Source organism: Poromitra crassiceps (assembly GCF_964638095.1).
Source record: "Poromitra crassiceps genome assembly, chromosome: 17".
Classification (NCBI taxonomy): domain Eukaryota; kingdom Metazoa; phylum Chordata; class Actinopteri; order Beryciformes; family Melamphaidae; genus Poromitra; species Poromitra crassiceps.
Genome location: NC_139635.1, coordinates 2,326,275 through 2,347,433, shown reverse-complemented (window position 1 = coordinate 2,347,433; position 21,159 = coordinate 2,326,275). Strand labels below are relative to the sequence as shown.

The 21,159-nt window shown below is 44.4% G+C and overlaps 1 protein-coding gene across 1 annotated transcript in view; it reads right to left on the bottom strand.

Annotated features, from left to right (window-relative positions):
* blvra (biliverdin reductase A) overlaps nucleotides 1-21,159 on the bottom strand; it is a 73,783-nt gene that overhangs the window by 43,911 nt on the left and 8,713 nt on the right. Inside the window, exons 2-3 of the mRNA XM_083653898.1 lie at nucleotides 11,632-11,751; nucleotides 5,455-5,574 (exon numbers count right to left, since the gene is read on the bottom strand). Coding sequence (XP_083510024.1) covers nucleotides 5,455-5,574; nucleotides 11,632-11,750 — 239 coding nt within the window. The 5' untranslated portion in view covers nucleotide 11,751. The remainder of the gene's footprint in view (nucleotides 1-5,454; nucleotides 5,575-11,631; nucleotides 11,752-21,159) is intronic.

The window sequence follows — 21,159 nt, the reverse complement described above, 5'->3', positions numbered from 1 at the left end:
CTAACAGCCATTAAATTTGTCAAATAAATACTAAGGGGTGGGGGAACAAAAATATATAACTGGATTTGTGCCGTCACTTGTGGTCTTCATGTCCGTGATGTAGATGACAAGTTCTGAAAAAATAGAGGGATGCCAGTTATGGCTAGCTGAGCTTTTAAGGCTCTGCTCATGCTTGAGGGCATTGAGATGGTCTCGCTCTCTGTTGTACAGTCCAACGAGACAGGCAGGATGGTATTTAAATTCCTGTGCAACAACATCACCAGCAATAAGCTTTGCAAGGAGCTTCATGTCACTTAGATTCCTGGCACATTCATTAACCCATTCATTAAGTTGCATTGTCATTGCTTCTCTTAAGGGGGACATTGCACTCTCATCTTCACAGATAAAGCACAAAGCTTTCGAGGGCTGGGGTCTTCTTCGCTTCTTGACATTGATATCTTTGGTATCGTCGGTGTCTTCAGCAGCAGTAGAAGATGCTCTCTTTTGGGCCCTTTCGAGGTTTGTGTTGTTGAACATAAGTTTACAGCTTAAATATATATTTTGCTCTGTTCCTTGTCAATGTACTTTCTATACCATCACCTTCATCTAATCGGATTGGACTAAGTAAGATAGGCAGAGCATTGATCTTGTGAAATAATGGAACATTTCTTGCAATGGTACCATAACCAGTTTGATCGTGCTCTATATTGACGAAACTCGGCTGAATGAGCTTTTCCTTGGTTTCCTGCTGACAAATGAAACATCTGTCCCAGTTGGTTTTCTCAACTGATATGATGGCTTCTGCCATGTCTGCAGCAATTGCATAGAGGCCGAGGGTTTATCCTTTTACCACCTTTAAGCACTTTGATGTATGGGATACAACTAAGTTCATGCCTTAGCCCTACACTTAGTCCGATTGTTCATCCAATGTCATTTATATCCCGTGCGATCTGTACACCATCCGGTTAACTAAAACCCCATTAACCTTGGCTCGGCTCTCCCGCGCTGGCACAACCTGTCAATTCAGGTGCGGCTATCTAACTGTTTTGGGGTAAATTAGACAGCATTTGGGATACTAACTTTCAATTAGCTGACATTGAACCCCATTCTGAGTTTAACAGCAGTGATATATCACCAGTGTGCCCTGGTAGTGCAGATATTCACTCTTGTCTAGTCTATCTATCTATCTATGATCAACACAACTGTATTTTGATGCGTTAAAAATTGTATTTAGCATAATCTAAATCATATAAAATAAAATTACACCAAATCGTCCTTGAAAAAATCCCAATACATTTCTATGAGATAATTGATCTTTTGAGGATCCAGGGGGCGGCCATCTTGAAAATTGAAATTTCAAGTGGCTGAGAGTGTTTTCTTGTCAAGCAACCCTTAGAGACTGTTCATACCAATTTGCATGCTTGTGTCACTAACTAAACAATCATATTGCTTAACTGCTCCATTTAGATGGTGGCAATCTTGAAAAATGGCCGCCATCTTGAAATTTCAAGTGGCTGTGGGCGGTTTCTTGTAAAATTACCCTTTGAGATGGCTCATGGCAATTTTCATGCTTGTATCACCAACTAAATGATTACTTAGGCCTAACTGCTCCACTAAGGTGGTGGCCCTCTTGAAAAATAGCCGCCATCTTGAAATTTCAAGTGGCTGTGGGTGGCTTCTGGTCAAGTGACCCACAGAGACTGCTCATGCCAATGTTCATGCTTGTATCACCAAATAAACCATTATATCACTTAACTCATTCAGGGCCAGTTTAGGACTGCCAATATTTAGCACAGGCCAAAGATTTTCATAATTGTTGGTCATCTTTCAAGACCCACAGTAAATTATCTATTAGCACCAGAGTGATTTGCAATACCTCAAAATGAAGATGTACGTCTCTGGGTTCACCAGGAAAAAAAAGTTAGCTTTTAGCATGTTCTGTACTCTACTTATATCCATTTATATACACCCTGTTTTCACCCAAAATGTCTCTCTCTCAGATGACAAACAGGAGCAAATGCAATTTCTGTAAAATACACATTCTCAAGCAGAACTCGCTCTCAATTCTTTTATTTTGAACTGTATTGACATCAGACATGTAAATACTATTCGTTATGACACAAATGAAAAAAAAAATATATATATATATATATATATATACACATGAAGTGCTTTTTTTTACATTCAACAATACAGCAGTGTGAGTGAGTGTGCAGACAGACACACAGACAGACAGACAGAGAGACAGACAGACAGACACACCGACAGACAGACAGACAGACAGACAGACAGACAGACAGACACACACACACACACACACACACACACAGACACACACACACACACACACACACACACACACGATCCCCCTTCGTTGCGTGATTTCTAACCCCACATAGGATAAGCAATAACCACGCCCTGTGGCGCCGGGATTGGCCAGGAGCAACACTGGAGCAGAGACACTACACTGGAGGGCACGCAGTCCAGCGATTTCATGAAGCTCTTGAGAACGGGCAGCGGGCTTCTGCCTGCCTAGCTGTTCGTGTGCTGCTCGTCCATGTCTCCCCCTGTCATATTCTCCCTGCTATCGTTGCCGTTTTCCCCTCGGCTATTCAACACGTCCTCACCGCCCTCTGATCACTGCTGATCGATCATTTCCTCATTCCTCCGATGATCAAACGCATCTGTGGATTACTTTCTCCGGTTTTCTCCGGCTGGCACACAGGAAGGCTGGCACACAGGAAAGCGACCAGCTCCTGCAGCGCGCGAGGGGCGTTTCAATGGGGTTTCTCCTGTCTGCACAAGGCAAGCTCCTTATCCATTTTCTGATATTCCTCCTTCTCAATTTCAAAACAACAGCTGCGGTATGTGTTTGTTCACGTGTTGTCTTAGATGATAGGGACCTGATACCATGTGACAGGCTGGGGAAGTGTTTTAACTACGCCCTGCAGTAATAAAAACAAAAACACGTCAAACACGTCATTGGCCCTCTGGGCTATTCCTGATAAGACGTCAAAGACGTCATTGGCCCTGAATGAGTTAACTGCTCCAATAAGGTGTCGGCCATCTTGAAAAATGCCCATCATCTTGAAATTTCAATTGGCTTGGGCAATTTTCTTGTCAAGTGACCCATGGAGACTGCTCATGCCAATTTTCACGCTTGTATCACAAATTGAAAGATTATAGCACTTAGCCGCTCCACTACTACACTATTTGTGTATGTTAAGGAGTCTCGTGGCCTGCGGGAAGAAACTGTTCCTCAAGAGATTTGTGCGTGCTTTTGGAACCCTGTATCTTCTCCCTGAGGGTAACAGGGAGAACAGGCTGTTGTGGGGATGGTTTGTGTCTTTGATGATCTTCAGGGACCTCCTGAGGCACCGCTGTTTATACAGTTCATGCAGTTCTGGCAACTCACATCCTGTTACGTGCTGGGCCGCGCGTCTCACTCTCCGTAGCGCCCTGCGGTCCATGGTGGTACAGTTCCCGTACCAGGTGGTGAAGCAGCCAGTCAGCAGGCTTTCAATGGTGCCTCTGTAGAAGTCCGTAAGGATTTCTGGCCTTAGCCCAAATTTCTTCAGGCGCCTGAGTCCGTGTATTCGCTGTTGGGCCTTTTTGACAACAGTGGCGGTGTGGCCGGCCCAAGTCAGGTCCTGGTGGATGTTGACTCCCAGGTACTTGAAGCTGTCCACCCTTTCCACCACTGTGCCGTTGATGGTGATTGGGGGGTGTGTGCCCCCCCCCCTCCTGTAGTCTACAATGATCTCCTTGGTCTTGGAGACGTTCAGAGAGAGGTGGTTGTCCTGGCACCATTGTTCCAGGGCCCCCACCTCCTCTCTGTAGGCCGTCTCGTCGCCCCCCGAGATCAGCCCCACGACCGCTGTGTCGTCTGCAAACTTCACGATGGTGTTCGAAGTTTGAGTCGCCACGCAGTCGTGGGTGTAGAGGTCGTACCAGAAGGGGCTGGAGACGCACCCCTGGGGCGCTCCTATGCTGATGATCAGTGGTGAGGAGGTGAGGTTGCCCACCCTCACCACCTGGCGGCGGTCTGTCAGGAAATCCAGGATCCAGTCGCACATTGCTGTGTTTAGTCCCATATCCTTGAGCTTGCATACCAGCCTGGAGGGTACTATGGTGTTGAATGCTGAGCTGTAGTCCACGAACAGCATTCTTACATAGGTGTCCTTCCCCTCCAGGTGGGACAGGGCGGTGTGGAGCACGTGTGCTACTGCATCCGCTGTGCTCCTGTTGGGGCGGTATGCAAATTGTAGCGGGTCGTGGTCCGGGGGGAGTGTGGGGCGGATCTTTGATATGACCAGCTTTTCAAAGCACTATTGGCTATTGGTGTGAGGGCTATTGGGCGCCAGTCATTGAGGCTGGTCACTTTTTGCTGCTTGGGAATGGGGATGATTGTCGCTGCTTTGAAGCAGGAGGGAACTCGTCGGAGGGAGAGAGACTGGTTGAAAATGTCTGTGAATACGCCTGCCAGCTGGTGGGCGCAGGCCTTGAGGACCCGCCCGGGGATGCCGTCCGGGCTGGCCGCCTTGCGTGGGTTGATACGCAGGAACGACCGGCACACTTCATCCTCAGCAGTGTTTGGAATAACGCCGTTTAAAAGAACGGCGTTAGGTAACGCCGTTATTTTTTCAGTAACGGGGTAATCTAACTAATTACTGTTTCCGTCGTTACAACGCCGTTATCGTTACTGAACGCTAAATGCGGTGCGTTACTATGAAATGATTGAGTAAACTACCCGTAGCCTACACTAGTGTTGTCAAGTGAGGAGACCGGGTGGGTTAACATAACGAGATAAACGATTATGATTGGCTAAGGCAGAGTCATGTGTTTCATGGTAGCCAATCGGAGCCAGTGTTACACACGAGCCAGGAGTCAGGACACGGGCGACACACACACACACACACAGACACACCAAACAGATTCGAGGAAGCAGCAGAAATGGAGAGTCCGGAGTAGAGAGCTGCGCGGGCCTGAAATTTCGGCCCGAGCCCTCCCCGGCCCGTGACATGCAGACCCGTGCCCGATCCAGCCCGTTGCGAGGCCCGAAGCCAATATTACGATATAATGACACATCTCTCTCCCTCTCTGTTCCGCGTGGTGCGTCGCCGCGCGGCCGTCCTGCGCATTTTAAATGTCCATTTTATTCTCTTCTTTTCTTTTCCTGTCAACCATTTTATGTGAAGCACTTTGAATTGCCTCTGTGTATGAAATGTGCTATACAAATAGACTTGACTTGACTTTTCTTAGAAGGTGCTAAGAAACTGACTCATGCCTTTGTATTCTCATGGTTAGATGTCTGCAATGCACTTTATACTGCCTACCTAAAAAAAACATTGATTGGCTGGAGTTTTTCCAAAACTCGGCAGCAAAAATTCTAACCAAAACCAGGAAAAGTTAACATATTACACCAGTATTAGCATCCCTGCATTGGCTACCTGTAGCGTTGAGGATAGCTTTTACCTGACATTTTCCTGGTGCGAGGCGTTCTCTGTGCAGATGAAGGCCACCTGGACGTCCTCTCTGCTCAGAGCCTCCTCCACTGACATCTGACTCACTCCAGACTGAGCCTCCAAGCTCCTCCTGTGGGGCATGACCAGCTTCATCAGCATCAGCATCATCATTATCATCATCATCCAGGGTTCCCACACCTTCTTAAACATCAAAAAGGACTTTTCAATTACTTTCCAGATCCAATTCACTCAAATTCAAGGACACGGCATAGTTTGAGAGACACGGATCAAGGTTAAATACTGTTACAACACTAAACATTTTTTAAGCAGTACAGCTGCTTCTATAAGTGACTATGTGTGTTTTATGCGAGATGTGTGCACCTCAGGTGAGGTGCACCTAGATGTGTGTGGCTAGGCTCCTCTTCCCCCAGTGTACAAGGAAGTGAGAGTGGAGACAGAAGGTGCCGTGGCTCCAGGTCAAACACGCATGCATGCATGCATGCCCGCACGCACACACACACACACACAGCAAGGCTTAAAATTAATTTTGCAAACTGGGGGGAATTCCCCCCTTATGTTCTTCAGATAGGGGGGATTTATAGATTTTGGGGGGAATTTATAGACTTTAGGGGGGATTTTTTAGGCCGATACTTCTATAACCGACAAATATCTGCTTCTCCTGTCTGATAAGCGATAATATTTTCACATTTTTGTATTTAAAAAAGGAAGTTCTTAAAGGTACTATCCGTAGGTTCGGGCCAAAAATAAATGTTTTCTATTACCAATGAGTGAATTTGGCATTCCGTTAGGGCTGCTCGATTAATCGAATTTTAATCTAGATTACGATTTGGGCTGTCCACGATTATGAAAACAAGATAATCGACAGCAAACGATTTTGCGGCTCTTGTCTCTCTCGTTCTGTCTTGTGTTATAAATCAAGCGCACCCCTTCCTTTGCTTGGCCCTCCCCTAAGCACACCAGCTCGAGTTGTGAAATGACTGGGGACGTTTCTCCTACCCGCATATTTCCGTGGTAGCACAAGAATAAATGACAGAAGTCACAGAAAGAGAGCCGCTGGTCGAGAAGAGAGGTGAAACAACGTATGTGGGGTGGAAACACTATGGTTTCGCCGAGTTTAAAGGTCCTTACACTCCGCATATCTTGTACTGTTTGTTCCAAGTCTGTGGCTGACAGGTGGGTCAAAACTCGCATCGCAATTCCCTGCTGTATATTCGCATCGCTCTTGATGTGTAACTGATGAGCGATGCGAATATACAGCACGGAATTGCGATGCGAGTCTTGACCCACCTGTCAAGATATGCGCGGTCGTGCAGCACCCCGCAACACGACCTCTCCCTCTTTCGTTTAATCACTTGAAATCCACTCACAAAGTGGTCTATGACCAAGAAATAACGCTAAACGAACAAAAAGACAAAGCCCCATCTACTCCTGCCACCGCAACACAGTCATCGATTCAGGACACTCTTTACAATGCGACCGCATATTCAACAGCTAACGAGCTCACAGATAAACATTAACAATAGCCTATCATGAACCTAAACGTAGGTCGCTTTGGATAAAACCATCTGCCAAATGAGTAATTTAATGTAATGTAAACGAACGTTACTCAATAGCGTTCTCATTTGGTTAGATTTGAGGTTTAAGGACTAGTTCAGATGTTTACGAACATATTGAATGTAGATTAATAGTTGCAGTTGGTTGTGGCAGTTCACTGCAACATAGTAGGCCTACATATACTGTATATTTATTTTAGTTTTTATTTTATTTCTAAATCTTTGCACTTTTATTATTTATTTTCACTTATTTATTTATTTATTTATTTATTTTCAATTACATTTCAATTATTAAGACATCCAATGTTAAAAAGAAAAGCCAGTGTCAATGTTCAATAAATTCATGATGTTCTCAATGTCAATGAATAATCGTGTTAAATAATCGTGATCTCAATATCAATCAAAATAATCGTGATTATGATTTTTGCCATAATCGAGCAGCCCTACGTTCCGTAACTTAAAAGATTAGCCCTCTCTGTGTTTACGCATTGCAAAGATATTGCAGGATTCTCTGCTGGTCGCTGGTCATGATTTCCTGGCAAATTTGGCAGATGTGAGCCAGCCATTATTAAACACCAACGAAGATGAAGCTTGTTAGCTTGTTGTATTTTTAGCTGCTGTGATGATATTGAACACGACCAAACATGCCACAATGACGTCCGCTAATCCATCCAGAATCCTTCCCGGCCGTCTCAAGGCTGATGTGGCCGATAAATTGTCCAGGTTGCCGTTTTCATGTGACTTTGATCAGATAATGTTACAAAAAAGCAACCAACACCTCTGGGGCCGGTTGCACCAACTGGTCTTAACTATGCCTGGTCGTAACTCCTACGTCGGTCTTAGTTAAGACCAGTCTTTAGAGTGGACTTACGGCTGTTGCACCAACAGGGCTTACGTCTGGTCTTAACTACGCCGGTCGTAGCGGCTAACGTTAGTTACTTTACATGGCAGTAAAACACCACTGAATGACCAAATTGATTTAACTTTTAACCATTTCAAGTAACACTGTTTCCATACTGTAAGGCTGTGTGACTGGTTGTCAAAATTACCGCGGGCGCGCTCATGACGTTATAAGGACGCGCCGAGCTCAGGGCGGTTGATTTGACTCTAGTGCTGTCAGCTAGGCTGCAAGACGCCGATTGCCTTGCGGCATGAGGTGATAGGCGCTTTTCTCGGGGGATCGCCGAGCTGAGGCTACATTGTAAACGGTAGGTGTGTGTGCGCAAGTGTGTGGTGAAGTGTGTGGAAGCCGGATTGTGTGCTAACGCTACATTTTGTATTGTAAAGGTGTCCGGGGCTGCTGCGAGGCTCGGCGGGTGGGCCTGTGTAAAGCCAAGCGAGCGTCAATGCCGGTATGTGTTTTTAGAGTGTTTGTATTCGGTGTATGTCATTCTTGTATATTTCTTATGTATCGGGTGGTTTATTGATTGTACTGTTCTTGTTGGTGTTTTAAAGGAGAAGTTGGACAGGAGTGTTGGAAGCCAGGCCTGTGTCACTGTTTTTACTCGCCACTATTGAATTGCTTTGAGAATGTATTTGTAAACTGAATTGCTTTGAGATGTATTTGTAAACTGACTCGCCATACAAAGAGAAGGCACAGATATGCGTTAAAATGATAATATGAATAAAACTGCCTATTGAGGAATCTGTTTCGGACATCATTTAGTGGAGGGGGATTAGACCTGCGACCACATTACAATACGGACCCCCAGCGTTGGTTAGTTGTTTATAACGTGACTATATTTATAACATTTATAACGTACTCCGGTTTCCAGTTTATAACTCGGGTCTGAATACAGCCAGAGTGCTGAGGGGTTGTAGCTGTTGCGCAACACACAGGTGAAAACCGTCTATACTGCACCCATGACTGCACCTTACGCCTGCTCTGGACTAGGCCCAATATTTACGCGCAGTCTTAGTGAGAAGAAGGCTTAAGCCCTGTTGGTGCAACCGGCGTAGCTGTTAGGTCGTAAAGTTACGACCGACTTAGCTTAAGACCAGTCGTAAGAACCAGTTGGTGCAACCGGCCCCTGCTGTCATTCATTGTGTTTAGCCAGGCAGGCGGATGCAGCTGCTGGGCGCGTGCGAGTACGGTGCATGCGCGCCAGCTCGTGCACATACTGCCTGCAGTTCCCCTAACGGCCACCGGTGTCAGTAATAGGTTTTTATTTAATTTACAGATTGGACCTTTAACCTGTAGTTTATGCACACCTGAGTCTAAATTACTATGGCTTTTGTCATTGTGTTTTATCTGCAGACTAAGCAGTCATAGGCTTTCGGTTCTATCAACGCCTTTATTTTTTTGTATTGAGTGATACACTACTAAAACACTCATCATATTATATCAGAAGTGCTCTTTGTTTTGTGTTCACAATAGTGATGCCAGTTTTACTTTGTTTCGTTCGAACTTCGGATTCTCACATACATCGCCGATGTTTGGTTGTTGAATGAATTCATAGCCTACACTATAACCTACACATGAAAATATTAATTTAGGCTACTAGGAGGAGCTGGGTCGAAATGCCTCCCCTCGCCTCATTTCAATCCGGGAGGGGTGGATTGTGGATGTAACCTGAATGCACACCCCGGGGCGGAAATATGGTGGGGCTGCTTGGTTTTGTGTGAACGCAATTTCTGTGGCAAGGCTGAGGCGTTGCGGGCCTTCTGAACGGCAATATTGCGCAATCTCTGTGTGAAAAAAGTGGCTTGTGTCTCCCCTTGTGCCTCTCGTCTCTCCTCCTGTCCTTCTGCCCCATGTTGTCTCTGTGCAGCTCCGTGAGCCTGACTGACGTTGCTCTGACTGCAAAACATGTCGTTAGTGACGTTCTGTATCAATCTAAACAAAGAATAGTATTGGATTGTATTATAGCCTACAACAAGCCCTCTCTCTCTCTCTCTCTCTCTCTCTCTCTCTCTCTCACACACACACACACACACACACACACACACTAGACTAGGCTATGCTAATGATGCTAACGATATCTGCAAGCAAGAATATAATAATGTAGCTAGATATGCCATGTTCCAAAATTGCTGTTCAGCAGATAAAATAGGTTGCAGTTTAACGTTAGTGGAAATGGATGGGTGGGGGTCGAACTGAGATGACAAACGTAGTGTTAACATTGCCCCACGTTAGTTGAACCATATATAAACCCACCGTTTGATAAAGTCATCCAGCCGCATGCACTTTGCTGCCGACTCTTGCAAACGTATTTCTTTCATTTGCTGCACTCTCTTACGTCATTGCATTGTTCTGGAAAGACGATAGTAGCTACAGTTGTTAAAAAGCCAGATAATACACCTGGCTAAGTAGCTAACGCTAACAATACATGAATGAACCAGAACCACCACCGAGCCACACTGACGCTTGCTTTTTAAAGCAACTTTGAGGGCAGGGCACAGCTGCCAAGTTGGCCGTAGGAATCTCAGGGCATTGCGGCCAGAGGGAGGGGCAACGGCAGCCATGGCCACCGTGGCCACCGTTTAATTACCACCCTGGTCCCGATGCATCCATACACTTCTAGGTTGTAAGCTCACCTGTAACTCTCGGTGACATTCCCTATCATAAACTTACCTTAACGTGACAAACTGACTGACAGCCCTACCATAAACTTACCTTAACGTGACAAACTGACTGACAGCCCTACCATAAACTTACCTTAACATGACAAACTGACTGACAGCCCTACCATAAACTTACCTTAACTTGACAAACTGACTGACAGCCCTACCATAAACGTACCTTAACTTGACAAACTGACTGACAGCCCTACCATAAATTAACCTTAACGTGACAAACTGACTGACAGCCCTACCAAAAATTAACCTTAACTTGACAAACTGACTGACAGCCCTACCATAAATTAACCTTAACGTGACAAACTGACTGACTAATTAAACTTAACGTGACAAACTGTTTTAGTTACATTTATTATTGATTAGAAGGGAACCTTTTATTATTTGGTAAAACAAAAATAGTTAGGACATACAACCAATATAATTGGAGATTAGGATTAACCCTGAATCTTATTGTGTGATGATTGAATGGCTTTTCCCCCACATTTGATAAAAAAAAACACGATTTCAGATGGAAGCCCGTCTTTATTGTCACACGAACACACTACAACACATGCATGTGGCCACAACACACACTCATGCGTCAGGTGGCCGGTGAAATATGTCCTCTGCATTTGACCCATCCAGGCTTGTCCGGGGAGAACATGCAAACTCCACACAGAAAGGCCCTTTCGACGAGATAGCCCACCTGGGCAGTAGGCACTGAAGATATGGGGGGGTCACAACTCCAGCGCCCACAGCGTCCCAGGCGAGAATCGAACTCAGGACCTTCTAGCTGTGAGGCGACAGCGCTACCGACTGCGCCACCGTACCCCTTTTGGCCCCATTTAATGGGGCCTTTCACTAGATTTTGGGGAAATCTCCTCCCCACAGCATCAGTTTTAATTAAAATACCACCTTACAATACATACCATATGAAAACCTGAACTTCATTTTAAAGATTTAAAAAATCCTTTGGCAGTGAGAGTTTGTGGAGGGCTGCCAGGCACTGGTGTGTGTGTGTGTGTGTGTGTGTGTGTGTGTGTGTGTGTTGTTACCTGGATATGAATCCTTTGAGAGTGAGGGTCTGTGCAGTGCTGCCAGGCAGCTGTGTCAGCAGGTCTCTGATCCTCACCCGGCCTGCCATGCCTACACCAACCACCACTGACCCAAACATGCTGCCAGAGACAGAGGAAGACGTTACTACACCAACCACCACTGACCCAAACATCCTGCCAGAGACCACCCATTCTACTATGAATCACCTCATTAAATGGAAAGGAATTGCTTCAAAATGTCCCCATTCTCTGGGGTAGAGTTGTACAATCTCTACAACCCAGTTTCCCTTGGGTTGTAGAGATTACTTGCAAAACCCCATTTAATGGGGAGTTGAGAGACAGAGGAAGACGTTACTACACCAACCACCACTGACCCAAACATGGTGCCAGAGACAGAGGGAGACGTTACTACACTCTCCAAATAGTGTGTGCAGGGCTGGACAGTGTGAGCATTTCACTCTCTTTTGCTACTAAATTAGAACAGTACGAATTGTAAAATGCAAAAAGGGGCATGTGTGCGAATACAGAATTCAATCATTCAATTAATCTTTAATGCCGTGCTCAGTTTCAAGGCTGTTGTCTTTTTTCAGTGTTGTGTTCAAAACAACTTGGAAACATGACCACAGCATAGCACGGCCAGGGTTTCTGTTGTCCCGTAATTGCAGGACATTGTCCTTTAAAATTCATCAAACAAAGTCCTGCAAATTAAAATCTGCACGACACTGTGTCCTGTAAATTATGTCCCGACGCAATTAATTGTAACCCCAACTTAAATCCCCCGAGTTATAATGGGCATACTTTAAGAATATTGACCTGTCATTTTATAGTTTGGTAACACTGTCAAACAGCTCCACACGAGGTGTGACAAACTAACTTGCTAGTACTGCTCGTCTTTAGCTGCTTCTGATTGGTCAGTCTAGAGCCTAGATCCTTGAGACGCGGCTCACGAGATGATGGCGGGGATTGGCGGCTCTAGACACTTTAATTGGCGGCTCGCGGCTCGCAGCTGATATAAATAATACAATCACTCAATCACTGTCAAAACCATTCCCTCACTGCGGTGTCAAACAATCTGCGTGGTTGCCAGGTTGGTGGCCCTCTGCAGCACCAAATAAGGGTTGAAACTCACCATATACCGGCCGGTATCTGGCAACACTGCAAACAAGCCAATACCTCGTGGAGGGATTATTTGGGTCAGTGGGAGGGACACAAAAACAGAGTGCTTCAGGTGTGAATGACAGGGTGTCCTGCTTGCTTCCGTGAAATTGCTTTTAAATTGATTGATATCCACCTTATTTTTGAATGCCCCGCTGTAAAATAATTATGGGTACAAGGTCCGGTTTAACGTGACTTGATTGTTTTTTTCCTCGTTAACGAGGAAATGCGCAAGCTGCAACAATCAAGTCACGTTAACCCCCCCTCCCAGCGTCGGAGTTTTAACGATAAGCAAAGCAGCTGTTTGAGCTGGAGGTGTGGAGCTGCATGACAGAGAGAGCCAGACTGGAGATCTATGAAGACTTCTTCTTGCTAAGAAACAGAAGGTTAGGCCTTCAACCAGCACTGTATCACTTACTTTTCTCATGCTCTCATGTGGATAATTGTGTCACTGGCCCAATTCCAATCCGGCCCCTAAAGACTCAAGCCCTGAACCCTCAGTCCCTCTAATGGCCGCCATCTGAAAGTGGTTGAGTCATCAAGTGTGGAAGGGATCCACATTGGATAAATAGGAGGATTGGGACAGCAGAGCCCTTTGCACTTGACAAGATGATGTTGACTCTGGCAGGTTTGGGGTTCGCTATATATTGTTTATTGTCAAGACGCTTTGAGGGATAGACTCAAATAAATGACTCAGATAAATGTAGCCTACTGCAAAATCTGCAATCTGCAACATGTGTAATTATAATTAAAATAAGCATAATAATGACATGTCACCCAACATTATACACAATGTCAATACTGTACAATACAGATTCGGTAAAACTATTTCTCATTCATCAAAAAAGTTGTGGATTGCAATTGTAATAGAAATGATCGATGATTATTCTAGGATTGTGTAAAATAACTACTTGCATTCCTCTGATATAATATTTTTGTCTAATTTGAAATCCCTATTAATGTAATGTTTCATTGTCAATTAATTCATGGAAGCTAATGGGGATCCGAATAAATGAGAAATGAGAATTCCCTTTCCGTAAGTGGCCACAGCTGCTCCCTTACGGTAAGGGGGCAGAAAGGGCTCACTCCGAGCCCTCATTCACTTTGCAATTTCACCGTGGGACATCCCTAAGCCCTCACTCCCTTCACGTGAACGCGCCTCTAAGGGCTTGAGGCAGTAAGGGGGCGGATTGGAATTGGGCCACTGTGTGCAGTGCCCTAACTGTGTGTCTGTGTGAACCAGGAAAGCACAGGCTGTTTACTGAGCTGGAGGGGTGGAGCTGCATCCCAGAGAGAGACAGACTCGACATCAGAATGTTTTCATATATACTGTATTTTTTTATCAAGTCGGTGTGAATGTTTTCATCACTTTTATCATTTTTTATCAAGTCGGTCTGAATGTTTTTTTATATTGTTCATATATATATATATATATATATATATATATATATATATATATATATATATATATATATATATATATATATACTGTATATATATATATATCAGAAACAGAAACAAATACAGAAATATATACAGAAACAATTATAAAAATCATAAAAACGTTCAGGCCGACTTTATAATTTATATATATATATATATATAAGCACGGCATCGTTTTTTGAGTTGTCTTTTGAAGGCAGCACTATGTGGAACCAATGATGTCTGTGGCCCTGTTTAGAAGACTGGCAGAGCCAGAAAGTGTCTGACTGAGTGACTGTAAAGTTACATGTTAGCCAGTTAGCTGGCTGGCAAGACAAGAGTGACATAAACAGATGGCATTCAAATGTGTCAGACGATGGCTCTGTACACCGGAGATAAGGCTGCAGCAGGGAGTTCCCCAAACTTCTGAGTAGCCAGACATTTAGAAAAAGTAGTCGGACAGGGGTTTTTGCGACGTTTGTTCCCCAATTAATGAACAAACCTCAAACATTAACAGCTTTAGGCTCCACTCACACTTACTTTAAGTATGCAGACGATACAGCCCTGGTGGGGTTCCTCAAATCTGACGATGCCTCCCTGAGTAGCTTTGAGGAAGAGGTGGAGCACTTCAGCAAATGGTGCTCTGACAACTTCCTTCAGGTCAATGTGACCAAAACAAAGGAAATGGTCATAGACTTCAGGCGGAGTGGAGGAGAAGTTCCACCCACCCTTGTTAACGAGGCACCGATAGACCCTTCTCACGGGGGCCATTTTGTGTCGAGAAGCCAGGGTAAACACAGGTGCAAGCAAAACACTAATGAGGGTTTCCAACTTCCATGATTGGGATTTGGAAACCCTCATTAGTGTTTTGCTTGCACCTGTGTTTACCCTGGCTTCTCGACACAAAATGGCCCCCGTGAGAAGGGTCTATTGAAAGAGTTAGGACCTATAAATATCTAGGGATAGAAATCGATGACCAGCTGAAGTTCAATGAATGTGCTACTGCCAAGGTCAAAAAGCTGCATCAGCGATTGTTTTTCTTACGAAAACTGAAACTGTTTAATGTTGACCGTTACATCCTGCAACTGTTTTATAAGGCCATCCTTGAGAGCATCCTGTCCTTTGGCCTGATCTGTGTGTTTGGGAACATGCGCAACCAAGATCAAGCTAAGCTGCAGCGCATGATTAAGCTGGCAAGCAGGGTCATCGGATGTGATCAGACGTCTGCTGCCCAGCTGTGCAAAGATCTCATTCTGGGCAAGGCCGAGCGCATCATCCATGACCCTGCTCACCCCTTACACAGCAAGTTCCAACTTAGCCATCGGGGCAAAGGAAGGATGCTGCAAAGGAAAATTAGAACCACAAGGTTCAGCAAGTCCTTTATTCCATCTGCAATCAGAATGCTGAATGAACAGGACATCACAAAAAGTAAACGCAAAACTTAATAGCCTGTTTTTTTCTTCTTTTCCCTCCTTTTTAGTATGTTAGGGCGATGATAACTACCTGTATGCACAGTGCACTGTAGCCTCATGTTTTATCTTGTGTGTGTGTGTGTGTGTGTGTGTGTGTGTACATGGAGACATGTAGTGCACAAAACTGGATTTCTTAGGTCTTGTGATTTAATGTTTTTATGCTTTTATATGCTTTATTTTTGCACCTTCGATGTCCTCATGTGATCTATGGTTTATTATTATGTTTCTATATGTTTTCATGCTTGCACCTTTTGACCACCTGAATTTCCCTATGGGATAATAAAGTTTACCTTGACCTTGACCTTGACATTTATCATGAGAGTGTGACAATTGAAATTATACAAATAACCATTCTTATAAAGGCCCAATGCTCAATTTAATTATAAATAAAATATTATCCATGTAGCAAAACACAAACATGCAATAACTGTTTGTTTCCCACAGGATTTGGAAAGATTGTGGTGGGTGAACCTTGGATCCTGTCCAGAGGGTCCGGGGGAATTCTCCCCTGGAAGAAAATGCTTTTAGATGTTTTATTACAGAAAGTGTATAAAACCCATGACCAAAATAGTCATTGTGTTACTTATGAATGGAATTATAGCGAAAATAAATTAACCCCCTTTTGGCTGGGGACCTCCTGGAACCCCCTCAAGGAATATCAATAGAATATCTTCAGTGATTATTTTGACCACATTATCAGTCAATTGCGGCAATTTGACGTCGGGATAATGGAGTCTGAATGAGACATTTCTCTGGCTCTTAGCCAATTTTTTTTATTTCACCCTTTAAACATTAAAACTATAACATGTAGCCTACATGAATAAACAGGCCTTGCTGCAGCCGCCCCTCCCTCTGGAATGCCCTCCCCAGTCACATCTGACAGGCCAAAACGCAGTCTTTCATGTCATCTTTCCAAAAAAGCCTTCAAAACCACCTTTTCACTGTTGCTTAAGACCTATAGGGCCCTATTCTCCCACAGGCCTTAGGCGCAAAAACTGGCCTTAAACACAAAAAAACGTGCCTTGCGCCTGCCTCGGGAAGATAGCAACATGGCTTTACGCCAAACAGGCGTGGCACAGTGCCAGAATAGGCCAGAATGGGCGTTTCGGCCTTAACACATTGAGTGCCACAGCACTTCAGTAAAATTGTCTGGAGCCTGTGCCAGATTCACTTCCATTCAGTTGAAAACAGCTATAGAATTTTTTCTATTAGGGCTATATTGACAGCGCTGGACTTTAATGAAACATTGAACACTCCTGCTTCTTCCAAAGAAGACATTTTGTTTCTAGACAGTTCCATTATGAAATGACAGCCTCTGAAAAAAGTGCACTTTCAAGGGTTTTCTGCCGTTTTTTTTTACTTTTCAAGATATAGTCACTTTTATGAATACCTTTTGCACTCTAATTTCGAGCACATTCACTGACTCTGGCTGGTGTTTTCTGATGTGGTGGCGTGGTGTGGTTTCTGTGCAGCCCCCCCTCCCCCTCCCCCCCCTCTCTCCACCTCTGAGCTGCGGGCTCCTCCCCACACCACAGAGTCTGTTTTCTCACAGACTCCGTTTTTGCCCCGGACGGATCCCAGCGCGCAACAAGGAAATGCCAAACGCGACTGAACGAAAAGGTTTGGCCGTTCGGCTTCATATGCTGGCTTTCTGGCAGGGAATCGTGTGGAGATAGATAGAAGCAGAAGAGCTCCCCACAACTGAGCGCGGATGCAGCCGAGCCAACTGTCCGCTGCAGACAGAGCAATCTATACGGCTCTGGCTGAAGCATGCATCGGTTTCCCCTTTGATCACGTCTTTCCCTGCTGTCTCCTGCACAAAGTAAAGGATCTGAGGTGGGTGGCGCAGCTCCCGTGTCGATGTTTAAGGTGGCGCCATGTGATCCCTTGAAGGGATTCATGCTCACTGGCTAGGTACGACCTTAAACAGCAGAATTATGGAATAATATGAATTATGATTTTAGGACGTCCACAGACGTCCTTGGCACTGAACGTTACTTTTTTTTAGGACGTCCACAGACGTCCTTGGCACTCAATGTGTTAAATACCGGCCTAACGATATCTTCCGCCCTGCCGTTAATTTAGTGCTTAGCGCTTTTCAAATCCAGGCCTATTCAGTGCGCCGGTTGCGTGGAGCTCTCCTCTGCCATCTGACTCTCTGTCCCCCCTCTCTCTGTGTCACTCCCTCTCTCTTGCTCATCAGACAGGCACAATACGACTGCTGGAAAAAAAGTTTGCCGGTTCTCTCTCTCTCTCACTCCCTCGCGCATCAGACAGCCGACAGCAGACAGGCACAAAGCCACAGATGTGAAATCTCCCAGTATGCATTGTGTCGCATTGAGGCGAATCCGTTTGAGAAGAAATAGCAACCAAATCAGCTTAAATAGGGTAAGTGGTAGATCGAAATAATGTTTCTCTTAACACAATTGCAATTGTGGAACATTTCAATATTGGACAAAATCAAATCGCTAAATCAAATCACAACCCTATGTGAAACATATATGTCATCCTGGGCCTATATATATCCCTCGCAGATTTAACGTGATTTAGATAAGTGACAGTGTAACACGGTTCTACTGTCATGTCCTATACTGTGATGTCCGCTCCAATAAATTGGCCCTACTTCACATTTAGTTTTACAATAAAAACACATTTCTGCAATGACTTTCCATAATGTAGGCTATATTTATGTGCATCATCCTACCTGCAGCAGGGGAGAGAAAACGATATCATTCTGGACAAACTTTCACCAATCTAATCTCATCATGACATAGGGATACGCTATTTTTTTCTAGCTGATGCGTTTAGAACATTCTTTTCACTTTGATCTTGCTATAGTGTAGCGTATTTACATGCTTGCAGTATTTAAACTTCAGTTAGATTGGTTTGAGAAGCATAATACTATGGAATAATAGCCTATATATGGAGACAGATAGATGGGGATTAAAGGGAGGGGGGAGCAGAGCGCTTGGCTTGTCTGGCTTTACTGGATCGCTCCGTGGAATTGGAGCTTAAAAAAAGGCAAGCTTGTGATTAGAGATGCTGCGATCGAGATTTTTCAATTCCGATCCGATTTCGATATTTTAGCTCAAAACCGATCCGATTCCGATCAAATTTCGATACCCGATTCGATACCGATTTCGATCCGATACCGATACAGCACATATTTAAGTCTCTCTATTCTGTCTGATAGCTAGCAGGCAACAAACATTTTTAGGGTTAGGTATGTATGTGTGTGCTTTGGTAATATAGTATGTAAACGATTTAGTTCATCTAATTAATTTGATGTAAAACTAAAACATAACAATCAAATTAGGGCTGGGCGATATGGCCCGTGACAAAGCAACATTATTAAATAATTTAGAGCAATGAAACACGCAGAGTAATTAACCTTAAAGACGTTAACTCTCTCTCACATGTAGGTACACACAATCAGACAGACTCCTGCTGCACTCTCTATAGCCTACATGGAGTAAAGAAACGCTTCAATGAGGTAGCCTATGTGCTCTCAAAACAAACATTTTGGAAGGATTATTCGCTGTAATTATTATTTGAAGTGTCCATATAATGCCACCGCAGATTTTCTGTTGTGGACTCGACTGTGCATGAGGTAATTAAAATAAATCAGACAGCGAGTCTGGCCGTATCTGCAAGCCGTGTGCGCACCTGCTGCACTACTACGTTTGCCTACTACTGCAACATGGCCAATTGAGAGCGCATGAGGTAATTAAAAGAAATCAGACAGCGAGTCTAGCCGTATCTGCAAGCCGTGTGCGCACCTGCTGCACTACTACGTTTGCCTACTACTGCAACATGGCCAATTGAGAGCGCATGAGGTAATTAAAAGAAATGGGGAAGAATAAGAACTGTTTCTGTAGCCTGCCTAGTGCCTACCTCTACCTGCTACCTCCATTTGAAACACTGCGCGGTCACGCCATCCGCACTTTGGGGAAGCGTAGTCGGTCGCGCTATCTGAAGACCATGGATTAATTGAAGAAAGACCGACATGAAAGCAGCAGCGCAACTCATCCAGAGCAGGCCTAGGCTACAACTGTTGTCGCGCACGGCAGCATGTGATGTGAGTGTCTGTGTGTGTGTGTGTGTGTGTGTGTGTGAGAGAGAGAGAGAGGGGGGAGAGAGACAGTTATTAGCTGCTTTGCACACCTTGGAAGCTCTGCTGCTCTCCTGCGTCCGGAGACATATTACATTAAATTGGCCGTTGCGGGCTGCTGGGTTGGGCTGGGTTCGGAATTTTCAGATATTTTAACGGGGCGGGCGGGGCGGGCTGGCTCCAATGATGGGTTGGGTTGGGGCGGGCCTTAAAAAAACCTGACCCGCGCATCACTACTGGCCATCCTAGGCTCAACGCGGCCTCTGTGTGCTGCTGCTGCTGCTGCTGCTGCTGCATGCTGGATAGAAATCCTGGAGCGGAGTCATGGAATGGAGTGCTTATATCGGAGCCTTGGATCGGTCATTTTCGCTGGAATCCGATCCGATCCGATCCATGTTTTTTGGCTGATATCGCGCCGATATCCGATCACATGATCGGATCGCAGCATCTCTACTTGTGATTCGTTTACTGCACTTCCCCAATGAGCAGACTGTGCATAATTTTACGCTTAAAAGGCGTGGTTGTAATGCTTAAGGCTGCGTGTAGCGCCGACACCAAGATATCGTATGTTGATATAAATAATCATAAATCTAAAAAGTTGGATATGAAATATGGGGTACCCCAAGGTTCAATTTTGGGGCCTTTGCTTTTCATCCTGTACATCAATGATTTTGTTAACTCATCTAAATTATTATACAAAGTTATATTTGCTGATGATACAAATCTATTTTTGTCCCACAATAACTCATTTGAGCTCCAAGACTTACTCAATGCTGAACTGCTGAAAGTGGATACCTGGTTCAAATGCAACAAACTGTCCCTCAACATCAGCAAGACTAACTTTATCATATTTCATTCCAACAAAATTACAGTTGATCACATCTGTGTCAAGATAGATGGAAAGGAGTTGACAAGGGTAAATTCCACTAAGTTTTTAGGCATCCTCATAGATGAGAAACTCAACTTCAAATGTCATATTGATCATTTGTTGTCTAAACTGTCCAAATATGTCGGCTTATTTTTCAAATTACGTTACTTTCTTCCCTTGTCTGCTCTTCTCATCTTATATAAAACCATGTTTGAACCACATATAAACTACTGCAATATCATATGGTGCAATACTTTCCCAAGTCACCTCAAAAAATTAGAAAGTCTACAAAAAAAAATTATAAGAGCCATATCCTGGTCAGGCTTCAATACTCCTACACGTCCCCTGTTCCATCGCTATGACCTCCTGAGGCTTGCTGATTTCAACCTTCATCAAAATGCTTCCATGATGTATCAAGTTATCTACAATTTAAACCCCAAACTATCTAAGCTTATTCCAGTCAGCTCTCCCATTCATACCCATAACACTAGAAACACACA